The 18723-nt window shown below is 34.5% G+C and overlaps 2 protein-coding genes and 1 pseudogene across 2 annotated transcripts; all 3 read right to left on the bottom strand.

The window, feature by feature from the left end:
* Positions 1-3593: 3593 nt before the first annotated feature.
* On the bottom strand, positions 3594-5804 carry LOC147389994 (putative 6-phosphogluconolactonase 4, chloroplastic). Its single transcript, XM_086419205.1, has 3 exons — positions 5265-5804; positions 5025-5160; positions 3594-4246 (listed from the first exon to the last, which is right to left on the bottom strand). Exons 1-3 carry the CDS (start codon positions 5630-5632, stop codon positions 3779-3781), a joined length of 972 nt encoding a protein of 323 aa, XP_086275331.1. The 5' UTR covers positions 5633-5804; the 3' UTR covers positions 3594-3778.
* Positions 5805-8611: 2807 nt separating this feature from the next.
* On the bottom strand, positions 8612-10995 carry LOC147389993 (putative 6-phosphogluconolactonase 4, chloroplastic). Its single transcript, XM_086419275.1, has 3 exons — positions 10757-10995; positions 10528-10663; positions 8612-9352 (listed from the first exon to the last, which is right to left on the bottom strand). Exons 1-3 carry the CDS (start codon positions 10921-10923, stop codon positions 8894-8896), a joined length of 762 nt encoding a protein of 253 aa, XP_086275401.1. The 5' UTR covers positions 10924-10995; the 3' UTR covers positions 8612-8893.
* A 6200-nt stretch (positions 10996-17195) lies between these two features.
* Positions 17196-17835, bottom strand: LOC147389992 (putative 6-phosphogluconolactonase 4, chloroplastic pseudogene; annotated as a pseudogene).
* Between the last annotated feature and the right edge of the window lie 888 nt (positions 17836-18723).

Here is an 18723-nt window from a genome sequence, read left to right as displayed (position 1 = left end):
GAGTGTCTTCTGACATGGAGTGCTCAAAATAATTTTTATTTTTAAAAGTGCTCATAAAATACAAGGACTCTTGGAATGTCAATAAGATTGCCCCTCCCAAAAAATATTCTTAATATTTTAGACATCCCCCTTGAAATTTGATCATATACCCCATTAATAAAAATTTAAACTCTTTTTTCGTAATCCATCATCTTTTACATTTCACGAAACCCTCATCATTGTATAGGGTGATTTAGACAGGCCCTATGGGTTTTGATGAATTTTTTTAGATACCCTTGTTTTAGAAAATATCGATACCCTTCTTTTCCTGATAAGGTAATTGTTACGGCTCAAGTTTCATTAACACATATGCATTCATTGGTTGTAAATGCCTATCCACCAGCCTGATAAAGGATTTCTAACCATTGGAATTGATATTAGATCCAAAATCTATAAATCGTCAACTCAGTGATCCGGCACAGGTTAAAAATACAACATTTATGACTAACATTGGATTTGCTCATTTACTAAGAGTATTGATGACAAATGTGTTGGATTAATGTGGAATTTATTATAATGTTTGAATGAAAGTAAAAGCAAAAGTTAAAGTAAAAATGTGAAAGTAAAAGTTAAGTGGTTTGTTTGTAAGTTGTGGTGTAAAATTTTAATCTTATATCGAATAGAAACAACTAAAAAATGTAATTCTTATATAGAAGCTCTCATATAGTGTAATAAGTATGAGAAAGATAGGTCAAGCCTACGTACACGTGAGGGCCCATGGGTTCTAAAAAGGATTTAGACTCATTGGTCTAAAAAATCTTAGTGCTTTTATGTGCATGCAATGAGTGTGCATGGAGGGATTTAAACCACGTGGGTGTGCTTGAAAGACCCACTTTTGCCACAACTTTGTTGGATCGAGTTGAATTCTTAATTCAATGAGTTACAACTTGTGACTATTCTAAGAGAAACAAATAGTGTCTCAATTCTACAGAGAGACACTTCTAATTCTATAACCTCTCAAGTGTTCCCTCTTTTGCATTAATTCAATTTCCGAGTTATTACCTGCATAGTGCCTTCCTGTGAAGTGTTGTATCTTAGAAGACAGATGTCTAAAAACTGTTAGCACATCACAAGGGTGAAATCTGCTTTAAAACTATTATATTCAATACAAGTCTCACTCATTTCAACATTAAGATAGTATTTTTATGGTATTTATAATTTATTTTATTACTTTATTTTATATTATTTTTCTATTTATTTTTCTTATATCACAGAAATATCAGAGTGTTGTTAAGCAGACCCACCATTTACTGGGTCACTCTATCACACCTAAGATCTTTAAGCACCCACAATTTGATAAGATCTTTAGCACCCTTCATTCAAACTACACAATATTAACTTTGAACCATGATTTCAAAACTTGTCCGAGATTGAGACGTATCGTCCGAGTTGTCTCGATGTCAGGCATGAATGAGACGAACACACAAGTCAATTTTTAGAATGAGATTTAATACCCCACGTTCATTTTTCAAATTTTTGGACGAGACGTCTCAAACGTATCGAAAAACTCGTCCGACATGACTCAGTATCTGACATGAACAAGATGAGACGCAAAACTAAGTTTTAAAACCATGCTATGAACCAGATCTTTGACGCTCATACTATTCTGTACTACTGTGTGTGAGGAAATTCTTGCCAATAAGGTGTTACATTTGATAAGACTAACGATAAATCGATGTGCCAAAACATATGTGGACTGTACATGGCCATTTGGCAAGGGCATAGAACCATTGATCTTTTTTTTTTTCTTGTGTATCCCAAAGAAAAAGATTTATGGTTGTGTGGCCTTGCCACGACAGCTGCGTGCAGGCCGCCTATGTTTTGCCGCGTGATTTATCATGGCTCATTTGATTTTGAGTATAAAAGTGACTCTTCTAAAATAACAAATGAAAAAGGCCGGAATTGTTTCACCATTGAAGTGATACTTCTGGACATAAAAATATAAGATATTTGTATCACAAATATCAAAACAAGGTCAACCAATGGTATCCTAACAATTTCCATAAATAATTAAACCAAACCAGATTCTACAATCTAGAAACCACTATGAAAATTTAATCATTACACTTCAATGTTAGAACCAAACTCCCCTCTTATTTTCTTCTCTTTTCTGATGTTGGCCATTACAAGTATTCCTCTGAGGGAGCCATGAACAAGTTCCATATCTAATATAGAATCATTATAATCTCTCCATAGCTGAAATGATCCCTGGCAAATCTCTTCTCTTTCAGATTATTTGATAATTGACAAATGTTGAAATCATCATGAACACATCACGTCTCACTTGAGTTCATTCTTGCTGAAAGTAGTTCCTCCAGGATGGCTTTCCTAGATGATTCTGTGAAAATAAACATTTCCATAACCAATGTGAACTGGAAAGCCAAGAGAAGAAATTTCACACAACCCAAATCCTCCGAATTCCAGTTGCAAGGTGGGCAGCTATTCTGAAGGCCATAATCATCCTATCTGGGCCGACCACAACTCCCAGTTGGTTGGTGCAATCAAACACGGTTGTGGTCAACAATAACTAGTAGGTCTCTAAAGACATTCTTAAAGAATTTTGAACCAATGTTACTGATAGTGATTAATTACCTTAGTTCACAGATGGCACTAGGTTCCCCAATTCACGTAAGAGTTTATTACAGGCTACTTTTTACCCCTCAATAATACCATTTTAATCTTCCTGGATGATCCTGCTTGACTATTGAATACTATCTCTCAAGTGTCGTTTCCCTACGAAGTTTTCACATGGAATTCAATGAGGGTCCTAGCACCGACTCCACCCACAACAACCAACTAAGGAGTCTCATCCACTCTTACCACAGGCCTAGACTTAGACACCTAACCGTTCACAATTTCTAACTAAACGAAAGAGTGCAATACGAGAATTTTTATTCCCTAGAGCTCCTTCGTCAGAGAAGATGCGCCAAAAAAAGATGAAAGGAAACACCATGGACAAAGAATGTGAATATCTTAACTTTGAAGGCGGTCCCCGGTTCCACCATCACCTTTAGCCATTATTTCTAACAAAAAATAAGAGGCCATCCTCTGAGGACAACAAGATAGGGGAGCACAAGCGAACAAACCCAAAGCTAAGACCAATAACTAGACAATCTTATAATCATCAGGTGGCCCAACGAAAAAGGACGAAGTGATTCACAGCCTGATCCAAAGTCCAAACAGTGCGTTATAAATTCACGAGGCACCACCAATCCATGTCTCACGATCTTTATGCCACAAAGCAACACAAAAATAAGAAGTCTACCAATGAAGACGACGCATACCTGTGTGGAGGGCTTCTTATTTCTATGCAATCATTTTTAAATTCTAAAGGTAAACAAAGAGAAATGCCATCTATCCCCAATCCTCCATCAGATAGGAACACATCAGCTGAGGAATAGACATTGAGTTGTACAACAAGATGCAGTGACATAGTAGGTTCATTAAATAAATGAATAACCGCCAAGTGTGAAGATTTATATTGTATATTTGCCACAGTTTAGAATATAGAAACTTCAGAAAATAGGAGCACAAGGAAATCAAGCCACAAACCATACCCATAAGGAAACTAATTTCATAGAAATCCTTCTTCACTGCTAGAATGAAGAAATAAAACATAATTCGACCATAAACATTACAAAATCGACTAGTGTCCACGCCAACATTGACTAAGCCAAACATTTGAAGATGCAGATGATAATAATTTATTATTTTAACCTTGCCTAGGCAGGCCTTAGTCCTACAGCTTTGAAGCTGCTTGTTTGTCCAAAAACCAAGTAAATGCCCCATCAGTTAGCGAAACCATTTGAACAGGAAGCAAATCAGAGCTTTTCTCTTTCCCCAGCACGCCACACAGTACATCAGCTTTACCAGCTCCAGCTACCACAAGTGCAATATTTGCAGCTGAATTAATGACCGGGAAGGTAAAAGTTATTCTCTCTGGGGGAGGTTTCGGTGAGTCCTTAATGAATGTAACCCACCGGTGATTCTCATTGATGAGAGGATGCCCTGGGAAAAGAGATGCTACATGACCATCTGGACCCATCCCCAACAACATGAGATCAAATTTTGGAAACCCAGTAGCAGCTGATACATCCACCACACCTGTCTTAACCAGCTGTTTAAGACAAGTCTCATAATCATCCGCAGCACCCTCAGCAGGGAGGGCATCATTAATGGCATAAACATGACCAGGAGGAATTGGGATCTGTCATATTGAGGCTAAAAAAATTGACTTTACACAATTTAAAAATGACATAAACAACTAATACAAGTCAAGCAAACCAACTAAAGTAGGAAGAATACAACTCATGTAATTCTTGAAAGTGCTTTCATATCTCTTTAATCTTTTTATTTTTTTTCTCATTAGGAAAGCCGAAGCTAAACCTGTAATCTGTTAGTTTGGATGCAGAAGGTAAACCAATTGAACTACGACCTCGAGCTGATTTTTTTTTTATACCATTCAAAAAGAACTATAACACTCAATTTTCTCCCAAATTTATTCAAATGCCACAATACTACACATTTATGAACATAATGAATGCAGACTTTCCTGAAAATCAAAACTAAAGAACTGCAAGAACCCAATACTCGCTTGGAACAAGCACTGTTCTAGTAACGCTCTATTTGCCTTAGTTCCCCATGTACACTAACAGTCCTTCATCCATGACTCTAACCACCTTGGGCATGGGGATTGCCTAGGTATATACATATGCAACATTTGAAAATAGACTGTGAATTTGCTCCAAAGATTCTTATTAAACAACGACGAAAAGCAATCATAAACATGCAATTTATTTTCAAGAAAAAGGCCTTTCATCATTTGACTCGATGAAGATCAACCTCCATAAATGAATATATTATTTGAAGCAATAGCACTAAAATTATGGTCAACAACAAAATATTGAAAACACCCAATTCTGAATTTCTAATAGAGATAATTAAGACAAAGTATTAAAAAAAAAAAATGTTTAATTTTAATTTACCTTTGAGAGAAAAAGATCGTAAGCGAGCTTATAGTTACTGTCAGGGTGATCTTTGGGGACGACTCTCTCATCGACCCAGAAAACATGCCATCTTTTCCAATCAATCGAATCAATGTAAGGCGGTTCGATTAATTTCCTGAAATTTCAATTACCAAACAATTACCAAACGAACGATCTGGAGAACAAATTCTCAATAATTTTTTATTTTTTATTTTATTTTTAGAAACAAACAAATATTACCTGAGAGAATTAATGAGAGAACCACCAGATAAAACCACAGTGAAAGCACCCCTCTCTTTCGCGAACTTTTCCGATAGATCGGATGTGTACTTCGCTAACGAAACCGAGAGATCTTCTTCGGTTTCAAAGATCTGCGAGTTGGGTTTCACTGTCTCAGATGAAATCTCAGCCATTGATGAGTGTAATTTCCAGTTGGATCTATGGAGGGTTTTGGGGGTTAGATTAACTGTTTTTGCTTGGAATGAGAAAGGTAGGGTTTTGGTTACAATAAAAGGTAGATCAGGATATGATAGCGGAGCTGAGGAATAGAGTCGAATGGGAAATGTGCGTGAAAAGGCAGCAACAGCAGAAGAAGGTCCCATTCTCATAAGTGTTGCAACACTTTTCAAATATCAACAAGAAGAACACGAAGGCCTTAGAACTAGCCATTTTGGGTTTAAGTTGCCGAGGTGGCGTTAAGTCCAATAGGAGTTAAATTAGGTGTGATCTTTGTATTGCACGCCATAATAGCTGTTGAGGGTTTTCAGATTGGGGAATAGAGGGTTCGCTATTATTTGAGAATCGGATGGGAACTTAAATAGTTTGTCTTGGTTTATTGATACATAAAGATATTCATCAATTTGTACTTGTTTTTATTATTAGTAATGCTTCCTTATGGTTTGTATATATATATATATATATATATATATATATAGAGAAATAGATAGAGCCATCGTTTATCTTTTTGTCATCCCAAACAACAAAATAAGGATTAGGGCCTTCATATTGAGCCCAAAATGGTAGGGCCAGGCTCAAAAATTTACTGCCCATCAAATCAGGGTTGGGCTGGGTCCTAACAGTGCAGAGTCCGGCCTGGTGTTATATCATATAAAACAATACACAATATTTTTAATTAGATGTATATTTTCTAATAAAAGTAAAATGGACTATATAATTTCAATTTAACTCATCTCTAATAATGATGGGTTAATAAAACAGTATTTTGAATTTGATTGGATAATCTTCTAACATACAAAACAAAAATTATTTGAGAACTACATTTTTTTCATTAAAAACATCACAGTCTAGTAATGTTTTAGGCCCGAATCAAACCCAAAACCATTAGGGTCGGCTAGAGCCTAGTCTTATTAGGCCCAATAGGAGAATAGGGCTGGTCTCAGTAGAGACCACTTCTATAGGGAAAGGTTAGGGCTCAACAAAGCATGGCCTAAACCCACCCGTTGAAAGCCTTACCTCTTGACCTTATCTAGATTACGATCGTTCTTGAGGCTGTGTCCATTACATTCAATATGAGTTGGTGGTGAGATTCGTCAGCATCGATCTGATCTACTTTGGTTGATTATATAATTAGATTAATTATTGTATCTTTCATAAGTGCATGCATAGGGGTGTCAATGGGTCGGTTTTGGTTCGGTTTTTAAGGAACTTAAAATCATAACCATTATATCAATTTGGTTTCAAAATAATACATAGAACTGAAACCATCAAAAATCTAGGGTACCCATTGGTTCTGATTCTCAAAAACTCAAAGGAGAAAAAAAAGTATTTCAAATCATTACAAAAAACTTTTTATTTAAAAAACATAATATATTATCAACAAAATTGTCAACTTAGTTATAATTTGTTATACTTAAGATAGAAATTAATATTTTTTTTAAAAATAAAATTTTATCTTTGTTATAAATAATATTTTTTTAGAAGAGTAACTTATTTTAAGTTTCAATAGATAATTTATATGAAAAATTGAAGAATTTTATATAACATACATTTATTTTTTAAATAAAAAATACCTTAAATCATCTATAGTATGAAAAGAAATGATAAAATAAATCAATTCCGAGTCCCATAGGTACCCATTGGAAAGAAACTAACGGTTCCAGTTCCTATCGATTCGATTCCATTTTAGACCTGACTCTAATAAATTCTAATAAAAAAGGATTTGGAATCAAGGTATTCGATTCCAATTCCGATTAAATGGGTACCCATTGACGCCCTATCCATGCATACACAAGAAACTAAGATTGACTTCTTTAATTTAAGACTCGCTGCCCATTACCATGGGGATGGGGAAACTGACTTCAACGTGTTAATACCAAGGCATTTGTATAACCGAGGATGAAAACTAGACATTTCATTGGAGGGATTTGGAAATTTATCTACTTTTTATTTATTTATTTATCATCCATCCTTGCATCCATAGCATGGATGTGTTCAGCTGGTAATGTACAAGTACGGCCAAAGACATGAGAGAGGTTTGATACAGAGTATCTTTTCTTTTTTATTAGATAGATGATAATAACTTGAAGAAAAATCAAGATTCCATCACCAACCATTTTGTTTTTATCTTTGTTTAAACTGTTTGTTTAACATATGGGCAAAGCTTATGGTTATATTTTATTCAATATTAATATTCATGAATGGTTTCTTTAACATTGTTTTGTAATATTATTCAATAAATAATGTAAACAAATTAAAAATATGGACTTCCCTCACATGTGTTGGTTTTCGTTCGATTGAGAATCCTTTTGTTGGAAGTTTTTAGAGCTTTTTCTGGGAGTACAACATGAGCTATTTCAGCGTACTCAAAACATTGGTTTGAGGCATTATTTTCACACCTTACCCCAAAAGCCAAGCTCAAATGTTGGATGGAAAAGAAATATAAATAAGGTGAGCATTAACTGAATAACTTGATAAAATCTAGACTCTCTCCAATGATCTTTTATATACCCACAATTGAATGAGGAAGTTTTGAAGGAGCAGGAAAGGAAGATAATAAGAGCTAAATATCGTCTTTGCAACCCAGGGCTGAATGGGTTCGAATAAGAAATTAAACTGATGGGATGATTGCTAGCTAGTTTGCAGCAATCAGATTTCTCTATACTTTCTTAGATTATAAGTGTGTAACTCGTGGAGTCCTTTAGATACAAGTGATCAAATTGAGAGAGGCACTAGTTGATGAGAATATCAAGTCACCCAAATGGTTGGCTTCTTGTGATATCCATCATAATTGACTTCATAATTAAGCCAATCATTAGAATAAAATCATGACTAAAATGCTCGCAAGCACTAGCAGAGGATTTGACAAAGCTTGGAAATAATGATTTCCACGAAGCCTATATGTGGGCTTATGGCCCATGGCCTGAATCATGCGACGCCGTACCCCAACCTCATCTAGTCCAACGTGGCAATGTGGGACTAAAGAAAATGATGAATAAAATAGCTATTTTAAGGCGACTACTTTTAAGTTAAATAATATGATTCATTTCTTGTAATGAATCTTAAGATCACCATAGGACCACAATGTCCAAAATGTTATTTGCAAAATTAGTCCTACACCCCATAAGAAATGAGTCCAAAAAGTCCAATATGATCATTAATAGAACCATGGAAGCAAATATCTTACTCAATACAGGCACGTGATGATGTACTATAATTTGAATATGGAAACTTCAGAAAATAGAAAGATACAGAAATCTAGCCACAAACCATATCCATTGGGAAATAAAACATAATTCTACCATAAACATTACAGAATCATCTTGTGCATCCATGCCAACATTGACGAAGCCAAACATTTGAAGATGCAGAGATGATAATTATTTATTCAATATATAAGGCAGGCATTGGTCCTAAGGCTTTGAAGCTGCTGAATTGTCCAAAAACCAAGTAAATTCCCCATCCTTGAGTGAAATCATTTCAACAGGAAGCAAATCAGTGTTGGTCCTCGGCACTCCATTAATTACTTCACATCTACTAGATCCAGCTACCACAAGTGCAATATTTGCAGATGAATTAATGACCGGGAAGGTAAGAGTTACCCTTGGCAGGTAAGGAGGTTGCGCTGGGTGCTTATCGAATGTAACCCATCGCTTATTCTCATGGGTTTGAGGATGCCCTGGGAAAAGAGATGCTACATGACCATCTGAACCCATTCCCAATAGCATGAGATCAAATCTTGGAAACCCATCTAATACATCCACCACATTTGTCTTAACCAGCTGTTTAATACGCACGTCATAATCCTCAGTAGCATCCTCAGCAGAGAGGGTACCACAAATGGCATGAATATGATCAGAAGGAATTGGGACCTGTCATATAAAGGAAAAACTTTGTGACTTTACACATTTTAATAATGGTGTAAACAACTAATACAACTCAAGCACACTAACTTAAGTAGGAAGAATGGAACTCTTGAAAGTGCCTTCATATCTCTTTAATCTCTTTTTTTATTATTCTCAGTAGGAAAGCTGAGACCAAATCCATGATTGGTTAGTTAAGACGTAGAAAGTAAACCAATAGAGTTAAAACCCAAGCCGAAAACCATTTTGATATCATTCGAAAGAGAACCATAACACCTATTTGTTAAGAAAACAGGTGCAATCGAAAAAAAAAAAAAAAAAAAGATCAAAAAAACCAAATACAAAATGCAATCACACAAAGAAAAAAACAGAGATTTTACAAGATGCAATCACACAAATATAAGATGCAAGCCAAAAACCATTTTGATATCATTTGAAAAAGAACCATAACACCTATTTGTTAAGAAAACAGGTGCAACCGAAACAAGAAAACAGATCAAAAAAATCAAATACAAGATGCATTCACACAAAGAAAACACAGAGATTTTACAAGATGCAATCACACAAATACAAGAAGCAAGTCAAAAACATTTTGATATCATTCGAAAAAGAACCATAACACCTAATTGTTAAGAAAACAGATCGAAAAAACCAAATACAAGATAGGATCACACAAAGAAAAAAACAGAGATTTTACAAGATGCAATCACACAAATACAAGATGCAAACCAAAAACCATTTTGATATCATTTGAAAAAGAACCATAACACCTAATTGTTAAGAAAACAGGCGCAATCAAAACAAATCGAAAAAATAAAATACAAGATGCAATCACACAGAGATTTTACGTGGTTCCCTCTAGATTGAGGTACGTGGCTTGATTTATAGTATCTCCTTGTTGACCATTACTATCAGGCTCCACAATCCACAACACTAATTTCTCCCAAATTTATTTAAATGCCACACCAACTTTTGCTAACGCCACTCCAAATGTTGCAATTCTTTTGAGATTTACATAGGAATAGGCATTAACAAAAGTTGGCGTGGCAATAGGAACTCTCTAAAACAATGATCAATGGTGCCCAATTCTAAATTCCTAATAAGGTTGTGACTTATGAGAGATAATTAAAACAAAGTTTATTTATTTATTTATTTTTTGTTTAAATGTATAATTTTAATTTTACCTTTGAGAGAAAAAGATCGTAAGCGCCCTTATAGTTACTGTTTTCGTCATCTTTGGGGACGAGTCTATCATCGACCCAGAAAACATGCCATCCTTTCCAAGCAATCGAATCTATGTAAGGCGGTTCGATTAATTTCCTGAAATTTCAATTACCAAAGGACCGATCTGGTAAAATTTTAAAAAGATAAATAAAGAAAGAAATAAAATTTAGCACAGGGACGGGACAGCACCTGAGAGAATTAATGAGACCACCACCAGATAAAACCACAGTGAAAACCCCCCTCTCTTTCACGAACTTTTCGGATAGACAAGCTATGTATTTCGCTAACGCCACCGCGAGATCATCTTCAGTTTTAAAGACCACTTCTTTCACTTTCTCGGAAGAAATCGCAGCCATGGATGAGAATGGTAGCTCAGGGAAGGAGATATGATGTTCGACTCGAATGGGAAATGTGTGTGTTCTTTTAGATCAACTCCAACCGTCTTTTATAGTGGCTCCGGCGATAATGCTCAAGTAAGGTTACAATGTATCTGATGTGGTGGTGCACACGTTAAGTTTCATCGAGATACGAGGGAAAAGTATTTATCCACACTAGAATGTAAGAATCAATGTAATGTAAATTTTAATGCTACTTCTCAGCACGATTCTTAAAGAAAACACGTTTAAATCACTATGCATTGTTTCTACTCGTTGCTTGCCACATCAATCATATAGAAGGGCACTTTGGTAATTAACAAGGGTATTTTTATAAATTATGAATGTCATTCAAAACATGTAGTAGGTACATTTATTAATTTCTATTGGCTTTCTGAGCAAATAATTTTTCGACTTTTGTCCTTATCTACCTTTGATTGATTGTTTGCTCATCCCTGACCACAATCAAAATCAATCACAATTTCCTATTATCCACTACAACAGTGTTGTAAAGAATGTGGATAATTTGAAGTATTTCAAAAAATATATATTTTAAGTTATTTTTCACTGTTGTATTTTAATTTTAAATGTGGATTCTCGGTAGTCATCTATTTTCAACATTATTGATTAAGGTGAAAAATTTTTATTCTTCTTTATCATGAGATTTTTCATGAAATCTAGAATGATGTAGTGTTCGATTGTCAATATGATAATCCATGTGGATCCCACAATATTTTTTAAGATTTAAAATCTAAAAATTAAGATTTTTAATATTTTAAAAATCAAATCAATTATTTGTATTAAGTTCGACCAAAATTTTATCACAAATTATGTTTGGACCACCAATTTTACAAGATTTTCTTATTTATAAAAATAAACTAAGATATATATATATATATATATATATATATAGGGGGGCGTTCAAGGGCCAACTTTTTAGCAAACTTTTTGGCAAAACATTTTTCAAAACATAGGTTAGAGGTTTTGGAATGGGCTGATTTTTGGTGAGGATGATCTCTACGGTGAGGAGATCATCATCACCAAAAATCAGCCCATTTCAAAACTTCTAACCCCATCAAAAACAGTTTATAAAAAATGGACGGTCCACGATTTTTCAACTTGTAAACATGGGTTAGAAGTTTTGGAATGGGCTGATTTTTGGTGAGGATGATCTCCTCACCGTAGAGATCATCCTCACAAAAAATCAGCCCATTCCAAAACCTCTAACCTATGTTTTGAAAAATGTTTTGCCAAAAAGTTTGCTAAAAAGTTGGCCCTTGAACGCCACCCATATATATATATATGGGTGGCGTTAAAAGTCCCTAAAGTGAGCCAAACATTTTTCAATGTATGAGTTAGAAGTTTCGGAATGGGCTGATTTTTTGTGAGGATGATCTCTATGATGAGGAGATCATTCTCACAAAAAATCAGCCCATTCCAAAAACTTCTAACCCCATCAGTTTCCTACAAAGTTTTGTACGTCATTAGATTTGATCAGATCCGATGATTAACATTTAATTCACGATTTTAAAGCTAAAACGTAATGTAATTACAATCAACCCCCTCTTCAATTTTTATTTCTTTTACAAATCCCTCTTAACACATCCCTCTCTTCTTCGAACTCTGTCTATAAACCAAGTTATAGAGACCCTTACGAAAATCATTTCTCTCTCTCTCTCTCGCGTTTCAGATCGAAACCTCCTTGGTATGAAACCCTCTCTCTTTCCCTCTCGCCATCGCCATCTCTTTCTCACTCAAATTACATGCTCTTAGTTCGAACGATTCAGAGCCATCGTTGTCTCTCTCTCAACCCTCTCTTACCGTTGCCATCAATCTCTCTCAGTTCGATCAAACGGGTATTTCTTTTACTTTCGACTCTTAGGAAAATCGATTGGGTTGAGAGAAAGATGATGATGGCTCCGAATCGTTCGAACTAAGGGCCTGTAACTTGATAGAGAGAGACGACGATGCGAGAATGCGACGACGACAAGAGAGAGAGAAGAGAGAGAGAGAGAGTTTCGTTTCAAGGGAGTTTCGATCTGAAACTTGAGAGAGAGAAAGATAGGATTTTCATTAGGGCCTCTGTAACTTGGTTTACAAATAGAGTTTGAAGAAGAGAGGAATGTGTTAAGAGGGATTTGTAAAAGAAGTAAAAATTGAAAAGGGGGTCAATTGTAATTACATTACATTTTAACTTTAAAATCATGAATTAAATATCAACAGTCGGATCTGATCAGATCTAATGATGTACAAAACTTGGTAGGAAACTACGCTTTCTTTAGGGCCACTAAACCGCTCCTTATATATGGGGGGTGTTCCACAACCAATATGAAGTCAACACGTTTGTCTTATATGAGTTAAAAGTTTCGGATTTAACTGATTTTTTGTGAGGATGATCTTAATGGTGAAAAGATCATCCTCACAAAAAATCAGTCCAATTTGAAACTTTTAACCCTATCAAATTTATTTAGAATTGTGGACCATCAATTTTTTATCATGAATTTGCAAATCACTTTTGATAAAGTTAAAATTTTCGAATTGGGATGATTTTTTGTGAGGGTGATCTCCTCACAAAAAATCAGTTCAATCTAAATTTTTTTACTCACATAGGACAAATCTTGTCCCCCAACGCTGAAATTTTGAATGTTGAATGCTACAAAGGCCCTAAAGAGAGTCAAACATTATGCCAAACATTTTTTCAATGTATGGGTAAGAAGTTTTAGAAAGTGATGATTGTTTGTGAGGATGATCTCTATGATGAGGAAATGGTCTTTACCAAAAATCAGCCCACTCCAAAACCTATAACCCCATCAAAAGTGATTTACAAAAATCAGATGGTCCATAAGTCTTCAACTTGTAAACTAGGGTTAGAAATTTGGGAATAGGATGATTTTTGTTGAGAATAATCTCTTCACCATAGAGATCATCCTTACAAAAAATCAATCCATTTCAAAGCTTATAACCCCTATTTTGAAAAATTTTGGCTCTCTTTAGGGTCATTGAACGCTTCAAATTGAACTCCTATATATGTATATTATTAAACATAAGATGATCCAATCAAATATAGAAAGACCTTAGTAATGTTCGAAGAGTGTTAATTTTTAATTAGGGTGTGATAAATAATTTAAGAAATTTGAGTGCAATAAGTTAAAGTTGGGGTGCCATTAACACTTATCTTTTTTCTTAATTGGAGTATAATAAGTAAAACTTGGAATGCCTATAGCAACACTTAATTTTTTTTGTTATTTTTAAATGTGTTTGAATAATATTCAGTGATTTGAAAGCGGAACCTGTTGGAGTAGAAAAGTGGCTTGGAGACTTTATTTTGATGTAGATGCCAATTTGAAGACATTTTTTAAAGCTCTTAGTTTGAATTGCTCTTGAAAGTCAAGCAACAATAGAAGAATGAACGAGTGACTTTTGAAAACACTCTAGTTTTTTCTTGAGAAGACTTGTCAATCCGTCTCATTGATAGAAGAAATGAAGACGAATTGGACAAGCGTCTCAGACAAGATGTTAAACCATGTAATTCTATATGTACCAAATCAACAAGAAGAACAGAAAGCCCTTCGGGCTGCCATTTATTAGTTTTAACTTGATGAGGTGGTGTTAAGTTCAATAAGAGAAAAATTATTGTATGGTTTTAAATCTCGTTAGATATCGAGATGACTTGTTCAAGTTATCTTGGTATCATGCATCAACGAGACGGTTATACATAGTGCCTCAAGCCTCAACTATGCATAATCTTGCGAGACAATAGCTATCTTGGACCAGAGAAGCATATACGTGTTGAAAACACATAAAACTTTAAAACAATTGAAAGCCCTACCTCTTGACCTCATCTAGATTATGATCGTTCTTGAGGTTGTATCCATTACATTCGATATGAGTTGGTGGTGAGATTCGTTAGCATCGATCTGATCTACTTTGGTTGATTATATAATTAGATTAATTATTGTATCTTTCATAAGTGCATGCAAAGGGGTGTCAATGGGTCGGTTCCAATTTGGTTTCTAAGGAACTTAAAACCATAATCATTATATTAGTTCGTTTATAAAATAAATAGAATTGGAACCATCGAAAATCAAGGGTACCCATCGGTTCTGGTTCTCAAATCTCGAAGGAGAAAAAAAGTATTTCAAATCATTATAAAAAACTTTTTCTTAAAAAAAAAATATATATATTATCAACAAAATTGTTAACTTAGTTATAATTTGTTATATTTAAAATACAAATTAATTATTTTTTTCAAAAATAAAAATTTATTTTTGTTAAAAATAATATATATATATATATATATATATATATATATATATGGATGGCGTTATTACGACCCCTATTACGACTCATATTGCGACACACCGTTTGTCTTATATGGGCAAAAATGTTTGGAATAGGCTGATTTTTTGTGAGGATGATTTCTATGATGAGGGGATCATCCTGGCAAAAAATCATCCCATTCCAAAACTTCTAACCCCATCAAAATTGATTTACAAAAATTGGACGGTCTAAAATTTTTCAACTTGTAAAACATGGGGTTTGAAGTTTCATAATGAGCTGATTTTTGGCAAGGATGATCTCCTCACCATAGAGATCATCCTCACAAAAAATCAGCCCATTCCAAACATTTTTGCCCATATAAGACAAAACGGTTGTGTCGCAATGTGAGTCGTAATGTGAGTCTATGGAACCCGACCCTATATATATTTATAAGAGTAACTCATTTTAAGATTCAATGGATAATTTATATGAAAAATTGAAAATTTTTATATAACATGCGTTTATTTTTTAAATAAAAAATACCTTAAATCATTTATAATATGAAAAGAAATGACAAAATAAATCGATTCCGAGTCCCGTAGGTATCCATTAGAAAGAAACTAACGGTTCTGATTCCTATCGGATCGATGCCATTTTAGACTGACTTCTTTAATTTAAGACCCGCTGCCCTTAGCGTGGGTTGGTTGTCAAAGATTCCATCACCAACCATTTTGTTTTTATCTTTGTTTAACATATGAGCAAAGCCTATGGTTATATTTTATTCAAAAATTAATTTTCATGAATGGTTTCTTTAACATTGTTTTGTAATATTATTCAATAAATAATGTAAACACATTAAAAATATGGACTTCCCCCACATGTGTTGGTTTTGGTACGATTGAGAACCCTTTTGTTGGAAGTTTTTCGAGATTTTTCTGAGAGTACAACATGAGCTATTTCAGCACCATAGGGCCTGGTACTCAAAACATTGGTTTGAGGCATTTTATTCACACCTTACACCCAAAGCCAAGCTCATATATTGGATGGAAAAGAAATATAAATAAGGAGCATTAACTGAATAACTTGATAAAATCTAGACTCTATCCAATGATCTTATATACCCACAATTGAATGAGGAAGTTTTGAAGGAGCAGGAAAGGAAGATAATAAGAGCTAAATAATATCGTCTTTGCGAACCAGGGCTGAATGGGTTCGCATAAGAAAATCAGATTTCTCTATACTTTCCTAGATTATAAGTGTGTCACTCGTGGAGTCCTTTAGATACAAGTGATCAAATTGAGAGACGCACTAGTTGATGAGAATATCAAGTCACCCAAATGGTTGGCTTCTTGTCATATCCATCGTAATTGACTTCATAATTAAGCCAATCATTAGAATAAAATCATGTCTAAAATGCTCGCAAGCACTAGCAGAGGATTTGACAAAGCTTGGAAATAATGGTTTTCGCAAAGCCTATATGTGGGCTTATGGCCCATGGCCTGAATCATGTAACGTACCCCAACCTCATCTAGTCCAACGTGGCAATGTGGGACTAAAAAAATTAATGAATAAAATAACAATTTTTAAGCAACTGCTTTTAAGTTAAATAATATGATTCATTTCTTGTAATGAATCTTAAGATCACCATAGGACCACAATGTCCAAAATGTTATTTGCAAAATGAGTCCTACACCCCATAAGAAATGAGTCCAAATAGTCCAATATGATCATTAATAGAACCATGGAATCAATATGCTACTTAATACAGGCACGTGATGATGTACTATATTTTGAATATGGAACTTCAGAAAATAGAAAGATAAGGAAATCTAGCCACAAACCATATCCATTAGGAAATAAAACATAATTCTACCATAAACATTACAGAATCATCTAGTGCATCCATGCCAACATTGACTAAGCCAAACATTTGAAGATGCAGAGATGATAATTATTTATTCATTATACATATATATATAAGGCAGGCATTGGTCCTAAGGCTTTGAAGCTGCTGAATTGTCCATAAACCAAGTAAATTCCCCATCCTTGAGTGAAATCATTTCAACAGGAAGCAAATCAGTGTTCGTCCTCGGGACTCCTTTAATTACTTCACATATACTAGATCCAGCTACCACAAGTGCAATATTCGCAGATGAATTAATGACCGGGAAGGTCAGAGTTACCCTCGCCAGGTAAGGAGGTTGCGCTGGGTGCTTATCGAATGTAACCCATCGCTTATTCTCATGGGTTTGAGGATGCCCTGGGAAAGAGATGCTACATGACCATCTAAACCCATTCCCAATAGCATGATATCAAATCTTGGAAACCCAGTAGCAGCTAATACATCCACCACATTTGCGTCAACCAGCTGTTTAATACGCTTCTCATAATCATCAGCAGCACACTCAGCAGAGAGGGTACCATTAATGGCATGAATATTATCAGAAGGAATTGGGACCTGTCATTATAAAGGAAAAACTTTGTGACTTTACACATTTTAATAATGACGTAAACAACTAATACAACTCAAGCACACTAACTTAAGTAGGAAGAATGGAACTCTTGAAAGTGCATTCATACCTCTTTAATCTTTTCTTTTATTATTCTCGGTAGGAAAGCTGTGACCAAATCCATGATTGGTTAGTTAAGACGTAGAAAGTAAACCAATAGAGTTAAAACCCCAAGCCAAAAACCATTTTGATATCATTCGAAAGAGAACCATAACACCTTATTGTAAAGAAAACAGGTGCAATCGAAACAAAAAAACAGATCAGAAAAATCAAATACAAGATGCAATCACACAAAGAAAACACAGAGATTTTATAAGATGCAATCACACAAATACAAGATGCAAGCCAAAAACCATTTTGATATCATTTGAAAAAGAGCCATAACACTTAATTGTTAAGAAAACAGGTGCAATCGAAACAAGAAAATAGATCAAAAAAACCAACTACAAGATGCGATCATACAAAGAAAAAAAACAGAGATTTTACAAGATGCAATCACATAAATGCAAGATGCAAGCCAAAAACCATTTTGATATCATTTGAAAAAGAACCATAACACCTAATTGTTAAGAAAATAGGCACAATCAAAACAAATACAAGATGCAATCACACAACGAACATGGAGCCAACACGTTTATCCTATATGAGTTAGAGGTTTCGGATTTAGTTGATTTTTTGTGAGGATGATCTCTATGGTGAGAAGATCAAAATGGTAATATTTTAAAAATAAATTGGGGCCGTTCCACAACCAACATGGAACCAACATATTTATCCTATATGAGTTAGAAGTTTCAGATTTAACTGATTTTTTGTGAAGATGATCTCTATGGTGAGAAGATCAACTTCACAAAAAATCAGTCCAATCTGAAACTTTTAACCCCCATCAAAATCTATTTAGAATTGTGGACCATCAATTTTTTACCATTAATTTTTGATAAAGTTAAAAGTTTCAAATTGGGATGATTTTTTGTGAGGGTGATCTCCTCACAAAATATCAGTTCAATGTGAAACT

The sequence above is a fragment of the Akebia trifoliata genome, chromosome 12, assembly GCF_017979445.1.
Source record: "Akebia trifoliata isolate Shusen 1 chromosome 12, ASM1797944v1, whole genome shotgun sequence".
In the NCBI taxonomy this organism is placed as follows: domain Eukaryota; kingdom Viridiplantae; phylum Streptophyta; class Magnoliopsida; order Ranunculales; family Lardizabalaceae; genus Akebia; species Akebia trifoliata.
The sequence above is the reverse complement of the archived record's forward strand: the minus strand, read 5'-3'. Positions and strand labels throughout refer to the sequence as shown.